Source organism: Melanotaenia boesemani, chromosome 6, assembly GCF_017639745.1.
Source record: "Melanotaenia boesemani isolate fMelBoe1 chromosome 6, fMelBoe1.pri, whole genome shotgun sequence".
Taxonomy (NCBI): domain Eukaryota; kingdom Metazoa; phylum Chordata; class Actinopteri; order Atheriniformes; family Melanotaeniidae; genus Melanotaenia; species Melanotaenia boesemani.
The window spans coordinates 5,430,844-5,453,130 of record NC_055687.1 but is presented as its reverse complement, the minus strand read 5'-3'; the positions used below and the strand labels follow the sequence as shown (position 1 = coordinate 5,453,130).

Below are 22,287 nucleotides of genomic sequence, written 5' to 3'. Positions count from 1 at the left end.
TGGGATCATATTTAAAACTGTGTAGCATCTCTTCTTCTAACATGTCTGGAAACATCTGGGAAGTGAGGAGACCAGTTGCTGGAGTTTTAGGAGAGGAATGTTGTCCCATTCTGGTCTGATGCAGGATTCTAGCTGCTCTACAGTCCTGGACCTTGGTTGCTGGATTCCTGCTTCCATGATGCTCCAGATGTTGTGTACTGGTGAAAGGTCTGGACTGCAGGCAGGCCAGTTCAGCAGCCGGACTCTTCTCCTGTGAAGCCATGCTGCTGTGATGGATGCAGGATGTGGTTCAGCATCGTCTTGCTGAAATCTGCAAGGTCTTCCCTGAAAGAGACGTTGTCTGGATGGGAGCAGATGTTGCTCTAAAGCCTCCATGTACTTTTCAGCATTGATGGAGCTTCACAGATGTGGAAGCTGCCCACGCCATAGGCACTAATGCAGCCCCATCCCATCAGAGATGCAGCTTTTCACCTGTCCACTGATAACAAGCTGGATGCTCCCTCTCCTCTTTAGTCTGCAGGACACGCCGTCCATGCTTTCCACAAACTAGTTCACATCTTCATCCAGGTTTCCACTTTGCCTCAGACCGTTTTAAATGAGCTTTGGTCCTTTAGACATGAGAAGACAGCTGTGTTTCTGGATCCTGTTCACATCTGGCTTCTTTGCATGATGGAGCTTTAACCTGCATTGTGGGTTTCAGGGGGAACTGTGTTCACAGACAGTGATTACTGGAAGTTTTCCCGAGTCCATGCAGTGGTTTCCAGTAGAGAATCATGTCTGATTTTTATGTAGTGCTGCCTGAATGTCAGATGATCATCAACATCCTGAACCTTGTCCCAAAGAGATGCCTCCAGATTTACTGAGTCTTTTGACAGTATTATGTTTTATAGATAATTAAATATACAAGTCTTTGCAGTTTTATAATGAAGTATGTTATTCTGAGATTGGCTTTGTAATATGTAGATACTGCTTTTGCAGATTAAACTTCTGCCCGTCTTGACTTCTGAGAGACTCTGCCTCTTTAAGGTGCTCTTTTTAAAATCCAGTCATATTACTGACCTGTCAACATTTAGCTTAACTAGTTGTTCCCCCAGTTGTTGTCTCACTTTTTCAGCCTTATTTTGCTTCTGTTCAAACTTGCTGCCATCAAACTCAAGATGAGCAAATATTTCTCAGGAAAAAGTAAAATGACTGAACATTTAACATGTTTACTGTGTTCTAAAACAGATGCAAATCATTGAATTCTGTTTCTAATTGACGTTTCACAGACAATTCCCAACTTTTTCTTGCAATTGTGGTTAGATTTTAATGATAACTGGTAGAATTTTATGATAATCTGAAGGCAAACCTTTGACTCGATGATACAATGAGTATGAGTTCATAACAAGACATCTGATAGTTGCTGAAACATTCCTCTCAAAACCACAAATGTGTGAATCATCAGAATCATCTGGGAACCACATATGTCTTCAACTTATTCCAACCGATCTATACAACAGATGTTCAGGTATTTTCATTGGATAAGTGAATATTTTGTGGGAGCAGCACAGAGTTACTCCTGGATCTTAGAAGTCAGGATTGCGACTCATCCTGCAGGAATAATGAATGTCTGTTCATCAAGTAATTTTAATGCTTCACTAAAAACTACTATTAAAGCAGGTTTTGTTTTCTGGGGCCTTTAAATTAATTTAAATTTAAACCAGGGCTCACCAACATGCCCCAAAAAAACAAAAATCATATAAATTCTGCACATTTTTCTACTTTTTAGCTTCACCACCTCAGTCAAAGAATCCTACTCTCAACCTTACGACCATGTGACAGAGGAGCCCTGCTTGGACCCGCGGACCTCCTACAGATGCCTGCGTCACAGGTAACTCACCTGTTGCTGACTCCTTGTTCCTGTGAGCTGACCAATGAAGCTTCATGCTGGACGGTGAAATTCTTTCAGGATCACCTACAAAACAGCCTACAGGCAGGCGGTGAAGACCGACTACCGCAGGAGATACCAGTGCTGTCCCGGCTACTACGAGAGCGGGGACAAATGTGTTCGTAAGTAACCATGGAAACTTGTCAACAACGTGCATCCCAGACAAAAATCGAAGTGCTCAGAAACAGTAAATAACCACAACTTTCAGGGCTTTCATGTATGAGGCAGCCATGTTTGATTTTGAGGAAATTACTTAATAAAAACCATAAATTTATACAGCATGAAACATGAGAGTAGTTGTACTTTTCACAATAAGTTCTAACTAATCTGATTACTTTCCTTTTTCCAGCAAGTTATTTCTATAATAACTATTTATTACGTAATCCTTGAAATCTGTGTGACTCTGCTGCATCTTTGCAAGCCAACGTGCACAAACACGCCGACCTGATGCCGGATTGTGATGAAACTAGAGCATAAACTACCAGCAGTAGTCAAAGTCCTGTGAGGGTTGTGGTTTGTGTATAAAACAATGTCACATTTATTCACTCAGTAAGTCTCTCTTATTACTCACAGTAAGCAGCTTTTTTCCAGCCCCAGTACGAGCGGCAAGTGGCACATGAATAACCAAAATTATGGGTTTGATTCCCACTGGAGCTTCTCCTGCTACTCGTGTAATTGCTGGAATTTTAAACTAAAACATATCAAATGTATTTGGATTCCTTGATTTTTACGTAATTTCAGCAGTTTTTGTTTCGTCAGCTGAGCAGCTGCTGAGTTCAGAGGTGGAGCTCTCATGTTGTACTAGTTTTCATCCAGTTAACTTTAGTTAAACTAACTGAATTTCTGATGTTTTGTTTCTTGTTCACACTATGGATCAGTCAGTTTAGAAGGTTATTAATAACTTTATTTATGCACTTATCAGCTAATAGATTCACTTCATTTACTAGAGAAAAAAAATCCAAACTTTCCTTCATATGAAAACAGTCAGCCAATCACATTGCAGCAACAGACTGGTTGGAGATGATAGAAAGGCGACAGGAAGTCCATTAAGCACCGGTTGCAGGATAATGCACCATGTCACTAAGCTCAGTTCACTGGACTCCAACGACCTCCACAGCCACCAGATCTCAGTCCAGTAGAGCATCTTTGGGATGTGGTGGAACGGGAGATTCTCATCATGGATGCAGCAACTGTGTGATGATGTCATGTCAATATGGAGCAAAATCTCACGAATGTTTCCACCACCTTGTTCCATCGTTCACACCAAGAATTAAAGTGGCTCTGAAGGAAAAAGGGGGTCCAACCTGGTACTAGAAGGCCGACCTGAGAAAGTGTTTGTATATTTAAATACCAAAGAAAGATGCAGGAATTTGAAACAGAGAACAGAAAGTTTGTTTATAAGCATTAAAAGCTAAACTGATGCAGCTGACATGCTGTTATCGCTGACACTCAGCAGCAACGTGTGTAAATAAAGTAAAAGTAAACAGAGAAAATTCTGCCTCAGCTTTACAAACCTGCCCAAACACCAGTGGATTATCTGAGAGATGCTTGATGGTAATAACAAGGTTTCTGTGCATGCTCGGGATAAATGATATGCATTTATGGCTGCTTATTGTGCGCCACTTTAAACAGCAGCTTCATCCAGACGCTTTGTCTCTGTGTTCATGTTTCCTTTTGTCACCAAACACAAAAGCTTCAGACTCCCCCAAAAAGAGCTGAATGGTCCATGTTTGGAGTTTCTGTAAATGAAATGTCTCTCAGTAACTTGTCATCTTTAAAAGCTGCTTTCAGTAACGTTTTTAATTTTTCTAAACCCGCATAATTATATATAATCATCCTTACCTCCTTAATTTGAGAGTATGTCAGATCCCCCACGTTCCATCGTCCCGTACACACATGCTGCCAAATAAAGAGGAGAAAATAATCAGTCAGATGATTGTGTTTTGTGTTTGAATGCACAACATGTGCCTCTTCCGGTAAAAACATTCATCCTTTGTAATAAAAGATGAAGAGATTTGTGGCAAATTGGTAGCCTCAGTCATAAATGCCTGTTTGAGTTAAGTGAATTAATAGCAGAACCATTTATGATTCTAGCAGCTCAAAGACTCTTTGCAAGGAAGCTGCTGGTTGGTATGAAAGGCATCTCGGCGCTGATGCTTTCAGCTGCTCGGCTGAGCCCAGCTGTCGCCTGCCAGCTCACACGCTGCTTCTGATGGTAGGATACGCTCAGAGCGAAAGCTGAATGAGGGTTTGATTTACTAAACAACTCTTCTCATACAGAGAGCTAAGATAAAAAAAAGAAGAAATAGAAGACGAGGCAAATTATTTAATAATCTGAGCAAAACTGAATGAAAGAAAGAGGATTTCTGTAAACATGAACACTGGCTCACGTCTTTGCAAACTGAGCATCTTTTGGTTTTAAACTGATGGTCTGAAGCTTTTTTTTAAATTTATTTTTCGACTCTTGCCAGTAATTTCAGCAACTTCTTGAGAACATAATGTGCAGAATGACTGTTTTCCCAATCGTGGTTAATGCTACTCAACTAAATGAGTTTTCAACTAGTGATTAATCTTGCAGCACATCTCAGCAAAACATCAATTTTCTTACCGAAAACTGTGCGAAAAAAATGTAGAAAGTCTGTTTAAAAGATAAACATTGATTATGGCAGTATAGGTGAGTCTTGAAATCCTGGATCCTGTTTAACACACAGCACTTTAACTTAAACCCTCATCAGTCCCACCACTCAAACTCCTGAAATCATTTCCAGAGAGCATGAAGTCAGTCTGGTAAACAACAAAGACGTGGAGCTATAAATATCTCAGCACAGTGTTTGACTCAGACCTCAGTTTTAATGCAAATTATGGTGAAAATTGTCAAATGTGCACAGCAGAGGATCCATTCCTCCACAAAATGTCTGTAACAGATGCTGCAGGTCTTTATTCCTCTAGATATGACACCAACCATGAGTGGCCATAATTAACCCTTTGAGTCCTGAGCCCCTTCTTTAGGCGTCTGCAGAAAATGACATCCCCATAATGCAATGAGTGCATCTCTGCAACCATGGGGTCTGTTTGTGTACTTCATAGTCACAGTGAAGGAACACTTCTGAGATTAGTTTCGGTAGAAATTTCAGTATATGTGTTGCTGGTGAAGAATAAATGGAGATGGCACATAGCACAAATGAAAAGAATTCCAGGCTTGCCTAAAAAACAACCACTTTCAGGATAAATATGAATTTCTGGGATGATGCAGCTGCAGCTCTGAACCTCAATCATCAAAAAACAAAATGTGAACATTACCTCTGCAACGCTGATGAAGTGGAGAACAAGGAAATTTTAGGACAGACGGGTCAGGAGGCGTCTCAGAAATGGCCATTTTAGTGCAGTTTGGCACCATTTGTTCTTCCAGCTGGGGAAGAACAAGGGTTTAAAGGTTGGTTCTGCACTGTAAGGCAGTTCTTTGTTGGATTTACTTTTGACTCTGTCCATCTTTTACAGAAATTGGGAGTCATTCTTTTTTTGTTTCTTCCTACGGGGTGTAGACATATACGTCTATACTTGAGCTTACTGCTTTTCAGACATGTGAGACGTACCTGTAAAGGTGAATACTGTAAATGTTGTAAATGTCAAGAGGTAAACTATCAACTTAAAGAATTATTTTAATAATTGGTTGTTTTCTCTAAACTGTTTTCCCTCATTTCAAAGTGCTATCTTCACTGGCATCTGGTTTAAAACTTGTAACACATCGAGTCTCCCCTAAAAAGAAGTCGTCAACCCCAGAGGAACCTGATCTCCGGCCCCCCGAGTGGTACCGCTTATATCATCATCCGTGTTTCAGTAACGGTGGTGTGTAACTGTCAGATAAATGGGATAGATAATTTACTTTTTAGGTTATTTATGAGAGTTTTCCAGACATTTACACCCCGTCCAGGAGGTTTATAAGTGTTTATTCAGAGACTCTATATCATAATGAATAGATGATAACACCATTATTTTTTTATCATAAAAAAGATCACTATCACTACCATGTTGCTAAGAGACCTCTATTTAGACCTGGACATGATGGTGAAGCCACTTCCTGTCAGACTTTCCACCAATCAGAGAGCTTAGATTGATGGTAACGTCCAATCAGGAGCAGCCAAAGATCAACCAGTGAGCAGAAAGTTCTATGTGTGTGTGAAAAGAAGAAAAATAATGCTCCTCTATGGCTGGAATAAAGCCAAGAAGACGTTTCTGATGCACAGCTGAGCTGGAGTTGGTTTAGTGAGGATAGCAGGTAAATAGTAGCAGGAAGAACTGGAAATGAGGAAAAAGTGGAAACATGGAAATAGTTTCTGTTGTGTGTTTGTTTCAATAACAATATTTTTTCTCCTGAAAGCCAAAACTTGAGAGAACGATGAGATGAGAAAAGGTTTGGTCACTGTTGATCTGTGTGTTATTTCTACAAAGTTCTGTTAGTAATAAATTCTGTTTTCTTCTTCTGGTCGACCTTTATGCTGCTACATCTATTCATACATTCATTTTACATCATTTTAGCCTCATAATCTGACAGCTAAGGCTGGAAACATCAAGCTGACTGGGATTAAAAGCTACAGTTGCAATAAAAAAAAACAAACAAACAAAAAAACAACAACAACAAAAAAATATTAGCTTGGTGTTTTAAGGGTTGAATAAAAAATCTTTTTAAAATCTGTGTTTTGCATGAGTGATGCAACCTGTACATGTCCTATAAATTTTCAGGTCAACAGCTTTCTGATGACTTGTCAATTTTTGCTTTTCTTCAACAGCTCGCTGCACCAAGGAGTGTGTCCACGGCCGGTGTGTTGCTCCGGACCGCTGCCAGTGTGAGAGAGGCTGGCGAGGCGATGACTGTTCCAGCGGTACGAGCCAGCACATTTCCTCACTCTTCAGCTTTCTCTTCTTTTCTCTGCAGCTCTGCATACATTCATATGAATGAAAGCTTTCAGTGGTACTGTTTATACTTCACATACACAACAGGAAATGACACCCGGCCAAGTGGCGGATCTTTGCACACACACCACTTCATCACACAGACTGCGATTGCAATGGAAAACGCGAAGGAGCATGACAGCCTGCACAGCAGTGAGTCATCAGCTTCGGGCCAGAAACAGGTTTAATCATCCAGAAGGGCTTCCAGCTCAACCTCCACCTCTCAATATTAAATGTATAATTAGAATTTTTGTAAATTCATAACAGCTTTTCTTAATAAAGAGAAGTTTTTATTAAAAAATGTTATAAAAGGAAATTAAACATTGAAGTGTAATAAAAATTAAATCTGCCACTAAGCAGAAAAGCTCATAAAACCTGTTCCTGACTCCTTTTAGAGGACTCGGGTCTAGAGAAAGGGTTATATAACAGTTCTTCAACTCTCACTTCTCTTTAAAATTCAATTTCTTCGTCCAAAGAAACTTGGACTGGGAATCAAGAGCCACATTTCACGGGGCTGCTGTTCCCTCACGGAGTTTTCCACTATCTTCAGCTCCCATTTCTTAGTCAGCTGGGTCAATCGTACACAGCCTTCCTCCCCCATTTCCCCCCTTATTCTTCTGCAGAGAGCTCAAATTAGCTTTAACTGGTAGTGGCTGAAGCCTTGACAGAGGGAGGATGGGAAGGGGAAATGGAAAATGTTACCCCATTCTCCTTCTCCTGAAAGTCTCCTCTTACACTGCCTCATACCCCAACCCTCACTTAAGTTGTCTTTCTTTGCGCCTCGCCTTCTTCCACTCCTCTTTCTCCTGTTTCTCCTCGACTCGACTGAAATGGAGTCTTCTTGGTAGAATAAGAGACGACACTTCCTGGATGCCTGCGTGTTGGGCTGGGTGGTAAGATGAGAGAGGCCTGGTCTTTTCATACTGTTTTTATCATGAATGTGATGGTTGAGAGGTGCAGGCACCGTGCAATCCTCCCTTTATGTGGAAAAAGGTGATAAAAACACAAGAAAGGAGCAGATATGGAGAAAGCGGTAGTTATATTAAATACGGTTTTATAAACAGAGCAGTTTCAGTGTTTTTCAAGCTTGGAATTTTCCTGTCTGAGTATTTTATGCTTAAACTAAACCTCGGTTCAGGGAAGGTCCCTAAAAGTTGGAACCAAAACCAGCACTGAGTGTCATTTGTGCAGATTTTGTGGATTTTGGATAGAAGCAAACCCCAAACCGCTACTTGGACAACACTCTGGGGGAATGGGAGAATTTTCCCATCATATCAATGCATTCCTTTGAAGGGATGCCAGCTTACACACATGCATTAGTTACTGGCTTTACATGCACGCAGTAAGGCAGATTCTGGTTTGGAGATCATTTTCATGCTGTTTCGCTTTATTCACACAGGAAGTGGATTTGGATTAAAACCTGTAAGACTAACCTGAGGGAAAAGTTATCACAGTAAACACAGAAGTTTACATCAGACACATGAAGTGGGAGTCAAACACACAAATATGCTCGGCTGTAAAGATAACTGACCTCTCCAGATCTGAGTTATTGAGGCCCTTAAAGTGGATTAGTCCAGTCTTATGGCTCTTCTCTGTTCAGATGAGGCTTGTTTTGTTGCACAATTTAGTTTCTAAATGATGAAAGCCAGGGGTTGAATTGGGATTTGCTATGTCGGGGAGAGGCTCTAACGGTCTAATATACAGTAACTGCAATTTAAAGGCTATTAGGTGCAATAATAACGTGGTTCAAGTAACAATAGACAGGTGAAGTTAATTTATACAGTACATTTCATGTTCAAGACAATTCAAAGTGCTTTACATAAAACAACAGCATTACAGCGGGGTGCAGGAAGCATTAACAAGTGCATTAAAAACAAACTTTAAAAAGAAATTAAAGAATTTAAATAAAAACAAGAGAAAGCTTAAATACGATTGATGAAATGCAATCAATTAAAGTTCCAGTGTAAAAAAATAACAGTTGTTTTGATAAAAGGCAGCAAATAGAAAAGTTTTTAACCATGATGTAAAACTGTGTTTGTTCCACATGTGAGGAGCATAAAAGCTGAACGCTGCCTCCACATTTAGTTCTGACTCTGGGAACAGAAAGTAGACCTGACCCTGAGGACCTGAGGGATCTGGTTGGTTCATAAAGAAAAATAAACAAATACTGAAATGCTCAACTGAGATTTCTTAATACTGAAAAAGTATTATTTTTTTGAGTTTCAGTTTCAGTTATACAGGCATCTAAAGTAAAAAATCTGACAAATATTCAGTGTAAACTGACCTTGTAAGTGCAAGTGAATGCAGCATGTAATATATTTTTATATGTTCTGATGGTTCTACTTCACCAACATCATGTTCCTGATCATAATGTGGCATTCGTACAGAATTATCTCACCAACTACCTACTTTTCTAAACTCTTTTCTAAAGACGATATAAAAGTCATAAAACTACCAGATGTGATGACTGCGCAAAGTTAAACAGCCAATAATACTGAAGAAACACTAATAAAACGTGATTTGGTTCAAAGGTTTCTTATAAAAAAAGTATGTCTGTGCAGCAGAGTAAAGCCAAACAATGCCGGTTCACCCTAAATAAACTTAGCTTGACCACTTTGGTTTTAATTATTAATTATTTTAATTACTGTTAATTATTTCCTAAAATCCAGAACTTTTTTCATTTATTTAATAATTTTTAAGGTGTCATTTACATGTGCCCCCCTTTTTTTAAGGCTGTGTCCCTGCATGGCCCCCCATCAAAGATATCCTAGGCTCGCCCCTGCTTGGAGCAGATAAGACAAAAGCTGGTTCGTGTTCAGTAGCTACGTTCACGTGGAGAAATATTACATCAATCTGATTCCAGCTGGCATGTTTATGTAGACTCAGGATAAAGTGATCCAGTCACATGATGGACAGGTTCTATACCATCGTAGCGCTGCTGACATGCGCAATGTGGACTAACAGAAGAAGAAGATGGCGAAAAAGATTTTATTACATTTGATTGTTACAACCCAGGTTCTGATATTATATTTACATGAACAAACTGATGTTTCAAATCTTTCAACCACCGAATTGCTCAATAATCTTTAACTCTTTCAGAGTTTCCAACCAAACGTATCCACCACAGTCCAGTTCTGAGTTTTCTGCCGCCATTTTTCAAGTTTTCCATGAAACTTATCACGTGACCCCCACCTGGTTCAAGCATGCACAAAAACCACATCCACCTCAGAAACCATCAGAGTGAGTGCATGTGTGGTTCATTTCCTGCTCATCTGATGGTGTAAAGGTATAAACAACAACTCTTTCCGACTGAGGCCGATCGGATCAGCTGATGGGTAGGCTCCAGCTTCCCTGCAACCCTTAAGTGGACTACGTGGTATAGAAAATGGATGGTTGGATGGCTGGTACAGAAAATGAATGAATGAGATAAATAATAAAAAAATAAATATGTAAATAAGAGTAGAACAAACAAACAGACAATAACAAAGTTAATAATCAAGCCACATAATTTGTCAGTAAAAGGTGGTGTACGTTGAACTTAGGCCTCATGGTGTAAACTGTGTATCTGGAAGCCGGGAGGGGGCAGCAGCGTTCACATTAGTGACTTTCTGAGAGTCTCTGACAATCACGCTGCAACCTCAGCCGGTGAAATGTGAAGACTATGCGGAAGTGCAATAATTGCAGTTCACCCCTCATCCGCTAGGGACTGACTCCAAAACAGAGTCAATCTCCATAGACTCCCATGTTAAAAAGACCAACTTCACAGCAGAAATAAACATGTTTAAAGCCTGGTACAACAAAAGCATTTTAGGATTAATAGGTCAAGTTTACCTTCATGACAACTGTAAGTGGGGTGAATTCTTTTCTAACTCTTACTGTTGGATGTTATTTAATCTTGAAATTCGGCATAGTTAGGGGTGTGTCCTTTTAATTGACAGGCATCCAATATCCGTGGCAAGAAGGGAGAGTGTAGCACAAACGCGGTTTTTAGCCGGCTAACAGCGCTCCTTTGCTTTAGCTAGTCTACCTCAGTTAGCTGGTTAGCTACCGTTAGCCCCGGGTTAGCTCAGTTAACTCTTAGCTACAGGCAGCTCGAAGGTGTCAATCATCCACCCCCACCTTCACAGTTCAGCTCTCAGCTCCACTTCTTTCCCCATTTTTGGATTTTCTGGGAATGACGACAAGAATAACGCTGCCAAGATGGCGAAGGTGGGAACCGCCCAGTGAGCTTCAATTCAGCTCTTCAGACACCTACAGGTGACATCACAGAGACTCCGCCCATTTTTTATATACTGCTGAAAAGTTCTGGCATGAGATGAAGTTGGTATGTTGATGCATGTAGAAGTTTGTCCTCCCCTGGATAAATGCCAGTCTTTGGCTAAAAGAAAGGAAGAAAATCAGAAAACTTTGGTTTCAAGTTCATATTTCAAGTTTAGAAAATGAAAGATCCAAGAAAACTAGAGTGTGAGTGTGAGAAGCCACATCCTCTTCATCCAGCAGGGAGGAGGAGACGGGAGCAGAGAGGAGTCCAGGTAATGTGCACCAAACAAAGTTGAACAGTTTGGCTTCTGAACCATCATTTAAAACTGATGTAGGGCCCAGCTGTATCATTTATTTCTGTCCTCCTTAAAGATAAGTTAATTCAGTTTTCGTTTGATAAAGTGTTGAGCCTTTTAGTAGCAATGGAGACGATGAAGGAGATGAAGAGGTAGGAAGTACAGACAGATGCCACACATCTCTGGTTTGGTGAATTTTGCCCATTTATTTGCTCACTGTGTGGTTGTTTGAGCTGCTGGCTCTTCCAGACCCTTCAGTAAATCTCCCCTGCTGCCCTGGAGAATGTCTATATAAACATAATCTCCGCTCCAGCTGAGATTCTCATTACTCAACGTGACACAATTCGACAGAACCCTTCTCCAGTGCCCACACAGAGAACAAGTGAAGTTATGACTCTTTTAAACAAAGGAGGCAAAGGTCCTGCTCCACGATAACGTGGTAAACACTGCGGTCCAGGGCAACGTGCTTTCCTCCCAGCCAAATTTGGCTCTGCTCTCCCGTCAGGATAATGGAGACCTGAGCTCACTGTGTTTTTCCAAGCATATTTGCTGCAGAAGCAAAGGTTGGCTCAGACTTTTCTGCACTGTCTATCACTCACAGCAAAGATGATTCTCAGCAGGTCGGCATGAAATCGTTGGGATCATTTTTAGCTTGAAACAGGATACCTGACTCCCATCCATCAGTCACATCAGCGTTAGTGGAAATCATGTCCTCTGAATGAAGACTGATGTCCAAGACAGTCGGAGTAAATGGTGAGAAATTTGAAGTATGCACCCATGACCAATCTGTGTTCTCTCAGTGGACTGAGACCTCTTCATCATGAATTGAAATCCAAACCTTGTGTGAATCTGTACCTCAGGCTAACCCCACAAGAGCCAATCAGGCTGCTGTAATATTAACTATGAAGATCTTTTTTGTCTTGTGAGCTCCTTGAAAATGTCTCTGCCAGATTATGATAATTTGTTGGTAATATGACACTCTCAAGCAAAACGAGGTCAATTTGGAAGTGGAGGAGCGGGGAACAGCCTGGCAGCCAACACTCTTCCTCCTTTCGCTTCTGTTCTGCTGTAAGCTGCTGGGCTTCTTCAGATCGGGCTTTTGTTTATTTGTCATGACTTCATATGTTGTAAGTGCATTGCAGCAAAAAATGTGCACAGATGATAATAATAATGGGTAGTCTTTTTTTATTTCAGGTTTTTTATTTCATTTTAAGCAGCTTTGAGTCATTGTGTACATGAGCGTTATTGAAATAAAATTGGCTTGAATGGAAGGAAAATGTGGAAAATTGAGTTGTTCTTTTACCTTTCAGACTGTGATGAGAAACACTGGGGCCCAGGCTGCAGTCAGGAGTGTCGGTGTGAGAACAAAGCCCTCTGCGATCCTGTGAAAGGGACATGCCAGTGTCTTCCAGGGTTCATAGGACGCATCTGTGAGGAGGAATGTCCAGCAGGAACGTTTGGGAAGGGCTGCCTGCAGAGGTGCAAATGTGACAAAGGATCCTGTAATAAAGCAACAGGAGAGTGCATGTGTTTGGACGACTTCACGGGGACTTTGTAAGTACATAAAATGAGAAGTAAATTAATGGAGATTTCTAAGCTGTTATTGGCAGAGACGATTTGAAACGTTTTTCATGGGCATCACCAACACACTCCACTCTGCTGCTCATCCCACAAAAGTGTTTTCCTTACATTTAAAAGAGAATTAACAGGCTTTCCAACTGTTAAAAGATTTGTAGCTAAGAAACATTGTCATAACAAAGAAATAATCGTCCAAACACAAATTTCTTACTTGTTTATAAAGCCATCATTGGTCCTTCAGGGTCACTTATTCTGTAGGTTTTACATATTTTCCTCCTCCAACACAGCTGAGTCTAACAAATCTCCCAAACAGCTTGTTGTTGTCACAAGCCTGTTAATACCCCATTCATTAGAGCCAGGTGTGTCGGAGCAGGAAAACATCTAAAACCAGCAGCACAGTGGCCCTCGAGGACAGGAATGGGACCTCTCTGCTTTAAACATTGTGATACTAGAAGTCAGTGGAAAAGGACCTGGAGCCTCCACCTCCAACAAATGGCCTCCGACTGTAGTCAGATTTATTATCACTCATCATGCATGTTGGATAAATAGAAATGATTATATTACTAATTTCTCCAGGAATCTGTGCAGCTCTATGCAGGAAAATTGGCACAAGGAAATGTATAACATGAGAACTTATATCTTGTTAAAGTTCAACTATTGGTGCAAAGGTTGAGATTTGGCCCAGAGACACTTGCATATTGGAAAAGAAAAGACTTGCACATGCTTTAAAAATTAAACAAGTGACATTAAATTACAATTTAGAAAGAAAAAACAAGGATGATTTTGAAATGAGAAGTGACAGGAGGAGACTTATAGCTTAAAGGTTCAGTGTGTAGGGTGCAGTGACATCTAGTGGCAAAACTTGCAAATTTCAACCAGCTTAAAGCATCAAGTTTCCTCCCAAAATATGATGGTTGTAAAAAACAAGAAGGATTTGCTCCACAACCAGATCGTTCCTCCTAAGTTCTAAATGTGACACTCCAGATCTTTAAGTTTCTTCAGGAGCTTTTGTTTTCGTAATATTAAGAAAAGCTATCAGCATTGTGTCTTGTCTTTAATCGTTTATAATTCTTTTTAACTTGGACAAGTTTGTATGTGTTTTTAAATAAAAATTGGAGCCACTTTTAAAAGGTTGATGAACACTTGATGTCCACTAGGAAATGAGAATTGTGTCAGACCTGGCAAAAATTTAAATAACGTGATTCATCAGTTGTTTTATGTCTGAATCTGCAGAGAATAAATAAACTCGTGCATCTTCCCAGATATGAATTAATATCCCAGATATTCCCCTGAGATGAAATAACTTCCTGAAAAAGAGCTCTCTTCATGTTCTTCCTGTGGATGTCCACCACAGTTATTTCTTGTTTTGCTCTTTGAGGTGTGTTTCCATCAATGACAATGTTAACTTCTTCCACAGATCTACAACAACTTGCAGCATACAGTAGTTAGTGTAACTACACTACAGCCTAGTTTATTTGCTTAAAGTCAAGACAGTAATAGTGTTAGATTTACGTTTATTCTTGTAGTTTTTAAAAAGTTTTTTTAAAGACCGATCAAATGTGGAATTGAACTGGAAGCCAGTGGAGCCGTCACACAACAGGGGCAGTTTGCTGAGTGGAAAGAGTTCTAGAGATGATGCGGGTGGTCGAGTTCTGGACCAGCTGAAGTTTGTGGAGGATGGCGGGATGTTACGAGATTCAAATGAATGGCTCATTAGCAGACTTGAGCAGAGCTTGTCAGAGATCCTGTTAATCTGAATCAGGGGTGTTGTAGCAGGAAGACATCTAAGACCTGCAGGGTAGTGTGCCTTGAGTACCAGGGCTGGGAATCACGGGTTTAAACTACCAGGGACTATAAGTACTTGATCAACCTGTAGCCCACGCACTGTTAGCTCTCAGATGACTGCACGGCTGTTCATCTGCACTAAAAAATGGCCGTCTTCTGGGGTTGAGCGCTCCACAGACTGATAACTCACTGAAGAAACAGCCTTAAGTGTTACTGTGAGGAATAATTTATAGATCTAACTGTGGTCTCGTGATGAGGTCACTGAGTTTTAATATTTCAAACCTGGGTGTTTTTATACACAGTTGTGGAGCTTTTACAGGCTGAATTTGTGGATGTTTTTTCAGGTGAAAAAATAGAAGAAAGAAAAACAGCTGAGGGTTTAAGTTTTTAAGTGGTGGATCCATCGACTAACATTTCCATTTTTAGACCTACTATTGTAGCTAAAAGTTGACCGAAACTGCCTCCCTTTTTGGTATGAAACATTTTTAGAGTTCTCTGTGTAAGTGATCATTTCTTTTGGGAGTCACTTGATGCACACTTCATTACATGTCACTTTATTATCTGAACTTTCTCATGAGGATTGTGAGACACTCAGCTTTTATGGCCAATTGTTATTTGTTTCCACAATTTAATCTGGAGATTATTAAAAGACCCTAATAATTTACCGTGTACTCCATGAGTCATCTGTTACACCCTGTATTTTAGATGGCCCTGAGGATGAGTAAGCAATGAAAACTCTTCCCCTCTCTGCATTAGTGGAAACTCACTCTGCCAGTATGAAAACAGCTTCAGAAAAGAAAAGTGGGCTCTTGGCAACAGCAGTTATAGGATAAAGCTCCATGATGAATTGTGTGTATTTTGTAGCCTTTCCATGTTACCTTCAGGGTGTAATCAAAAGAATTAGCCAAGTGATCTCCACTCTGATTGGCCGAAGACACGTTCCAACTGGACTGGTGTCGTAAAAATCTTCTAGTAATAAAAAAAACAACTGTTTTACTTTCTCTCAGATGATGTTACGTGAGTATGAATTGTCAGTTTTTGTCTAAAACTTGTTTTTTTTGCTTATTGGTACTCTGTGAAAGTAGTGACATCAGTACTTTGACATCTGTGCATGATTTATGAAATTATGAAAACACGTTTTGTGCACTTTCACTGCAGAAAACATTTACTTAAGTCTTCAAGAATTTCCCAAGACACACAGAGTGTTTGTGCCTGAAAAGTGGGCCAATTACATAGATATCTCATGACGCCACCTCCTCCCCCCTCTTTGTCCCCTTAGCTGTGAGAAGGCGTGCAGGAGGAAATGCCAGGCTCGATGCCCCTGCCAGAATGGTGGCATCTGTAAAGGCAAAGGGATCTGCGCCTGCCCGCCTGGATGGACGGTACGTTGTCAAGTTGGAGCTGGCTCTGTCTGTGTTGTCCCTGAAGTCTGCCATATTTGAAATCAGCTGGTGTGTTCCAGCTGGCTCCAAATTCTGGACAAACCATCTCTTTTGCAACACTGACTGACTGACTGGAGACTAACACACACCGTGAGGTTTCAGCGTTTTCCGGATTTCCAGGAGGAGCACCGATTATTGGATTCTTTCTGAGTAACTGTGAAAATGGTTGATTTTTTTCATGTTGCATTGAAGGGTGAGGTCTGCACAGAGCGATGTCCGGTGGGAAGGTTTGGGCCCAACTGTACTGACGAGTGTGTTTGCCACAACAGTGGCAAATGTGACCCTGAGACTGGAGAGTGCCATTGTGCTAAAGGTTTCACCGGGAACAGGTGTGTATATACAAGCATTCCTTCATATTTTCATGCCAGCTCTGATATCTCGTCTCCTTCAAACTGCACCCAAATCCTTCGTTTGGAGAAGACATGCCAAGATATAAATCATAGTTGATTTCTGATCTGTAAACAGTGGTAAATGTTGTTGTCCTGACACCACAGACAGAGGAATAGAGCCTACATTAAGCTAGCTCACTGAGCTTTTCCTGTTTCCTCAGCTTCCATGTGTCTGTGTGTTTTGCCTCAGGTGTAATGAGGAGTGTGCCGCAGGAACTTACGGACAGGACTGTAAAGGTGTGTGTGACTGTGCTAACGGTGCGCGCTGCTACAACATTGATGGAGGTTGCCTGTGTGAGCCGGGCTTCAGCGGGCCGCAGTGCAGGAACAGGATGTGTGCGCCCCGGAATTACGGCATGCACTGCGAACACACGTGTCTCTGTCAGGAAAAACACACCCTCAGGTGAGTTTATTTTCACCCTACGGATATTACTAAGCAAGAGATTTGGTAGCTCATTGGAGGAGTCTTTGTTTGAGCAAAGCGACCCGGACATATTAAGTCTAGGTCGCCAACACAGACGTGAGACAAACAGCCATGCACGCTAAGCTAACGAAGTTTAACGAAGTTAAACTGGAATACAGATCATGGAAATCCACAAAACAACGTGCAACAAGAGCAAAATGCCATCCATCCATTTTCCGTACTGCTTATTCCAGTTCAGGGTGGCGGGAAAAGCTGGAGCCTCTCCCAGTAAGTAGCAGGCGAGAGGCAGGTGCGCCATGGACAGGTCGCCAGTTCATCCAAGGGTTAAACAACCGATCACACCACCAAGCTAGAGAAGCAGCTTTTTCATGATTTGCTTTAGTCAGATTATCTAGTTATAGTTCTCCTAACTGTGGTTCATATAAAGAGATAAAAGGACTGTAAAACTGTACCAACCATGATAACCCATGCAGTAATATGTTATATAATATTGTGATATTTTATGATATACTGTATACACACTACTTACAAAAAGTTAAGGGATTTTTGCACAATATCAAAATTAACCTAAAATGAACTATAACCTTTACAAGGGAGCTTAATTTAACTTGATCTAAACCTTTGAATGAACATGTACAACCATTGTGTTATTTTACATACAGAACATGCGTTTCTCTAACAAGATGGTCAACCTCAACAAAACAAACAAAAACAGAGCCACGAACACACCACTAAATCACAATCAGACGTACTTTATTCCTGAATTTAGTAGTGAATTGTTATTGAACCAGATACTACACGTTCTCTTCAAACCTAACACAACAAGTTAATGATGCGTTAATATTTTATGCAGTGGTTTACCCACCACTGCTGGTAGGTTTTGGTTCAATGAATATGTAGTAAATTTTAATTATTAAAGACCACATCCAGCAGGTGGTTCTGGGAGTCACAGGGACTTTATGAGGTAACGTTCTTGTGGCTGAGGTGATAGAATAGCAATAGAATTAGATTCCCCCGGACAGCGACTTGTTTTGGAATAAATTAAATGGATGAAAAATAGTTTAATTTTCCCTTGAGGAAAGTTATAATGTTGGGATCTGCATATTGGTATTTATCTTAAAGAGCAAAATGCTTTATATTTCAGCAAAAGTTATTTAAAATTTGATAAAAAATTGCTTTACTTTTATTTCTGTATTTTAAAGAACAGAACAGCAGAAAATACAAATGGAGATTTTGTTCCAACATTTCAGATGTTTGTTAGAGTTCTCCTGAGTGTTCGCAGGATTTGTTCTTAGCTAAGAAAAATCCAAGATACAAAGATTTTGGTAAAATGTTCGTAAGTAGGATTAAAGAACAAATGTGTTAGTAAGAAGGGTTGGTGGATGAGGCCCAACAGTTTGATTTGGAAATGAAGAGAAATATTGTCAGCAGTTCAAGAAAAATAAGGGAAATCTGCTCAGTTTGCAACACCTGTACCTTCATAAAACGCAGGAAGAATGTATATAAACATCTGTAGTTTCAGCACACTGATGCAGCGGCTTTCCACAGGTTAATACGTTTTATCTAAAGAATCTGAGGGAAAGTGGAAGAAGGACAATAGGAATGAATTTCTGAGTTTTCCTGACTCACCGTGGAAAACGTCCACATTAAAGACATGCTTGTAATTTAACTCAACCGGATCTGGCCGTCACCTGTAAAAGTTAGTGGAGCTAAAAATGAGCTGATCCCACTCGCCAGCTGCCTGAACGTCACGTTTACGAGGCTTTTCTAAGTCCAGTCTGGCTTCAGGTCCTCAAGCTGATGGACTGAGGGGGGTTTTCTCTTTTTAGACAGGCCTAATGAGAGCTACCAGCTCACTGAAAAAGTAAAACTACAGTTAAAATGAGCTCTCTCCTAAAGATTAAATAATTAAATGATTAAACCTACAACTATTAATCATTTGTAGGTACATCGTGGTGGTCGTACATCTCCATGTTGGAAATTAATGCTTAGAAAGCAAAATTTAGGAAAAAAAAAGAATCCCAAAAACATGTTTTTTGTTTGCTTTGGAAAACCCGCCTGGCTTTCTCTGCTCATGTTAATGTATGTTTATATTGTGAAGCTGCCACCCAATGAAAGGAGAGTGCACGTGCCAGCCGGGGTGGGCGGGGCTGTACTGTAACGAGACCTGCGCTCACGGTTTCTACGGTAACGGCTGCCTGGAGACGTGTCTGTGTGTGAACGGCGGGGTGTGTGACAGCGTCTCGGGACGATGCCATTGTGCGCCCGGATTCACGGTGAGCATGTTTTATCTGGAAATGAGTTGGAAAGTTTTTACTGTGTCATGTTTTTAACTGTTTTTCCAACTTCAGGGCGTTCACTGTGAAAGTTCCTGTAAAAGTGGAACTTATGGCAAGAACTGCTCCATGGAGTGCTCCTGCGAAAACTTTATCGACTGCTCACCGATTGACGGGACTTGCTTCTGCAAAGAGGGTAAAAAGTTCCAGCAGAAGAGCAATGAAATAGATTAAATGTAGATTTATTTCTGGGGTCAAGCTGGTGAAAATGTTAGAGGGAAAAACATTTGTAGCTTATGAGTCTTGTGTGTGCAGGCTGGAGAGGGCTGGACTGCTCCATCCCTTGCTCTGAAGGAACCTGGGGTCCAGGATGTAACACCACCTGCCACTGCACCAACGGGGCAAAATGTACCCCTGCAGAAGGATCCTGCATCTGCACAGCCGGCTGGCAGGGGAAGCACTGCGATCAGCCGTGCCCGGTGAGTTCCTGCATGCACAGGAAGACCTTTAGCTAGTGATGGGACGTTTGAAGCCGAGACGTCCAGGTGTGTTACGAGTACGGAGGGGGTGTGCTAAATGGAGATGATTGTGTCTTATTGCTGTAAACCATGTGACCCATGACAGACGAGGCCTCACATGGTCTGGGACACTTGACTGATTCAATTTGGGTGTGGTTTTTCAAAATAAAAGTGTGGGACGACTGAGTGGTTAATTGTGTGATATCTCACGTCATCCTGTAAATGTGAGGCTTGAAAACTGCCAGAAACGTCACAAATAAGGAGGATAAAGTGGTTTATGGTTGATTCGGTTCATCACTATGGCAACTGTGACACCTAAATGCCAAAAATGAGCTTCTCTTGCTGAAATGATGCCAAATTCGAATTTTTAAAAGGCACGAATAATAATTTGTTTTTTATGCACTAACATGTTAAAATGTACAAGTATATTTTCACAGATTAATCTCTTTGTATTAACATGTTCATTTTAATAAATCCCATATTTATTTGATAAATGCAGGTTATATTTGTTTTATCTGTTTACAAGGATCTGGCAACCCCCTGAAAATTTCTCTGGATCCCCAGTTTGGGAAAGACTGTTGTAGATAGATAGGTTAGTGGAAGAGTTTGTAAGAGCTGAAATCTTTTGAGGATTTGTTTGCGCTGCACACCCACCACACAGGAATCAAAACCTTTAACGAACTCATGACGTAGGTAAAAGGTAAAGAACCACAAAAATAAAGTGATTACAAGGTTACATAGATCAGAAAAGACACTAAAAGCAAACTTTTGAACACTGAAGCAGAAAGATCTACGTATACAGACTATTTTACTCTGCAGAGAGTGAAACTTGCACCAGGATTATCGCAGTAGACTAGTCTCCAACTGTAGGCTGTTTTGTTTTTCTTTTAACTTTCAATAAAATAACAAGAAATGCAAAGTGGATGCTTTTTATTTTTTTTTACAAAAAGGCTCTGTTATATGTGCTAATCCCTCCCTTACCTCCTTGCTGTTGCTTCCCAAAGCAACAGCGAGCATCCTGGAGTAAAGCCACTGCACTGCATGAAAACAGATGTCACTTAGTCAGATAAATCAATCATTGCTCCCAAAGATATGAGGAAATATCACATCTCTGCTCTATGGAAGGACATAAATGAGCTGCTGTCTTTGATAAGATTGATGCATGAGTCATACGGGTGTTACAGGACATTTTAGCTGTGATTGGACAGTCAGAAGTGTCCAGCTTGTCATGCCTTACCTCATTCTCTGTATGCTTTAATCTGGGCTTTGGATACGTACCCCTGTCGCCGCTTCCATGCCAACCCGCCAGGCTGTCCACACACCATAATGCCAGTGTAGCATTTTGTCTGCCTGACTGAGCTGGACGAGCTCTGAAGAGATTCCCCTGATAATTCTTTGCCTGTTGGCGCTTGTTCACTGTGCAGATGGGCACGTTTGGGCCCGGCTGCCTGAAGAGGTGTGATTGTGTCCATGCTAACGGCTGCCAGGCTACCACCGGGGAGTGCCCCTGTCTGCCAGGCTGGAGGGGTAAGTGATGACGCCCTGCTGCTGTCGCGGCCAGCTTGGCTGCAGCAGCACCGATAAGGTCCAAAAAGACTGCGTAAGCCACAGGTTTACACCAGCCTCTCTCGTTTACTGTCATTTCATAGCTGATTTTATAATAGTGATGATGATAATAATAAGAATAGTAATGATAACTTATTTATTATTTATATAGCACTTTTCTAGACCATTGTATTTTTAGAGCATGGTCAGACACTCCAGGGGTATGTGAGAATATATTCAGGTATTATTACTTAGTTTAATTAATTGTAACAAACCCAGATCAGCTCCATACAGTCCCGGCGCCAGGACACAGTCACAGGTCGGTAATTCATGGCTGTGGCCGTGAATTAGAGGACGAATTTTAGATTAATAATTCAATATCTGCAAGCATCAAGATAGATTAGGTGCAAAAAAGATATCATTTAATTAAAGAACCATAAACAGGGATATTATGAGAGATACGTTTAGCAGCATTTCACTCAGAACACAGATGCTCATTGCAGATGTTTTCAGTTCGCTCTTATCACTCAAAGAAGTTCTACATCCCAGTCAGAGGAACCGTGGAGGCACTCTCAGTAACTAACCTGCACAAGTACTTTACATGTGTTTATTTTAGAAAAAGACAACTAGAGCTCAAACAGATCCTGAGTAACTGTGTGCAACTTATTTCAACTCTGTAAAACTTCAAGAAAACATCTGCAGCAGACAAAAACCTAACAAGCTAACAGTAAAAATGTAAATGAGACCTCCAAATTTACGGTCCAAAGGTTTCTTTAGCAGTAGGTTCACAACTTCATGCTTAGAGCTGTTTGGAAAGTTAAAAATCTTCAGGATGATAGTGAGTGTGGGGAAAGTTTCTATAAGCAGCCGAGCGGGAACATCCAGCGTGGAGGAGGA

General features: G+C 40.8%; 1 protein-coding gene across 1 annotated transcript in view; it reads left to right on the top strand.

The window, feature by feature from the left end:
- Nucleotides 1-22,287, top strand: part of pear1 (platelet endothelial aggregation receptor 1) — a 60,266-nt gene that overhangs the window by 31,986 nt on the left and 5,993 nt on the right. Inside the window, exons 3-13 of the mRNA XM_041988524.1 lie at nt 1,769-1,870; nt 1,949-2,049; nt 6,715-6,807; nt 12,744-12,987; nt 16,076-16,178; nt 16,431-16,567; nt 16,818-17,030; nt 19,153-19,327; nt 19,403-19,523; nt 19,643-19,806; nt 21,270-21,372. Of these exons, the coding sequence (XP_041844458.1) occupies nt 1,769-1,870; nt 1,949-2,049; nt 6,715-6,807; nt 12,744-12,987; nt 16,076-16,178; nt 16,431-16,567; nt 16,818-17,030; nt 19,153-19,327; nt 19,403-19,523; nt 19,643-19,806; nt 21,270-21,372 (1,556 nt within the window). The remainder of the gene's footprint in view (nt 1-1,768; nt 1,871-1,948; nt 2,050-6,714; nt 6,808-12,743; nt 12,988-16,075; nt 16,179-16,430; nt 16,568-16,817; nt 17,031-19,152; nt 19,328-19,402; nt 19,524-19,642; nt 19,807-21,269; nt 21,373-22,287) is intronic.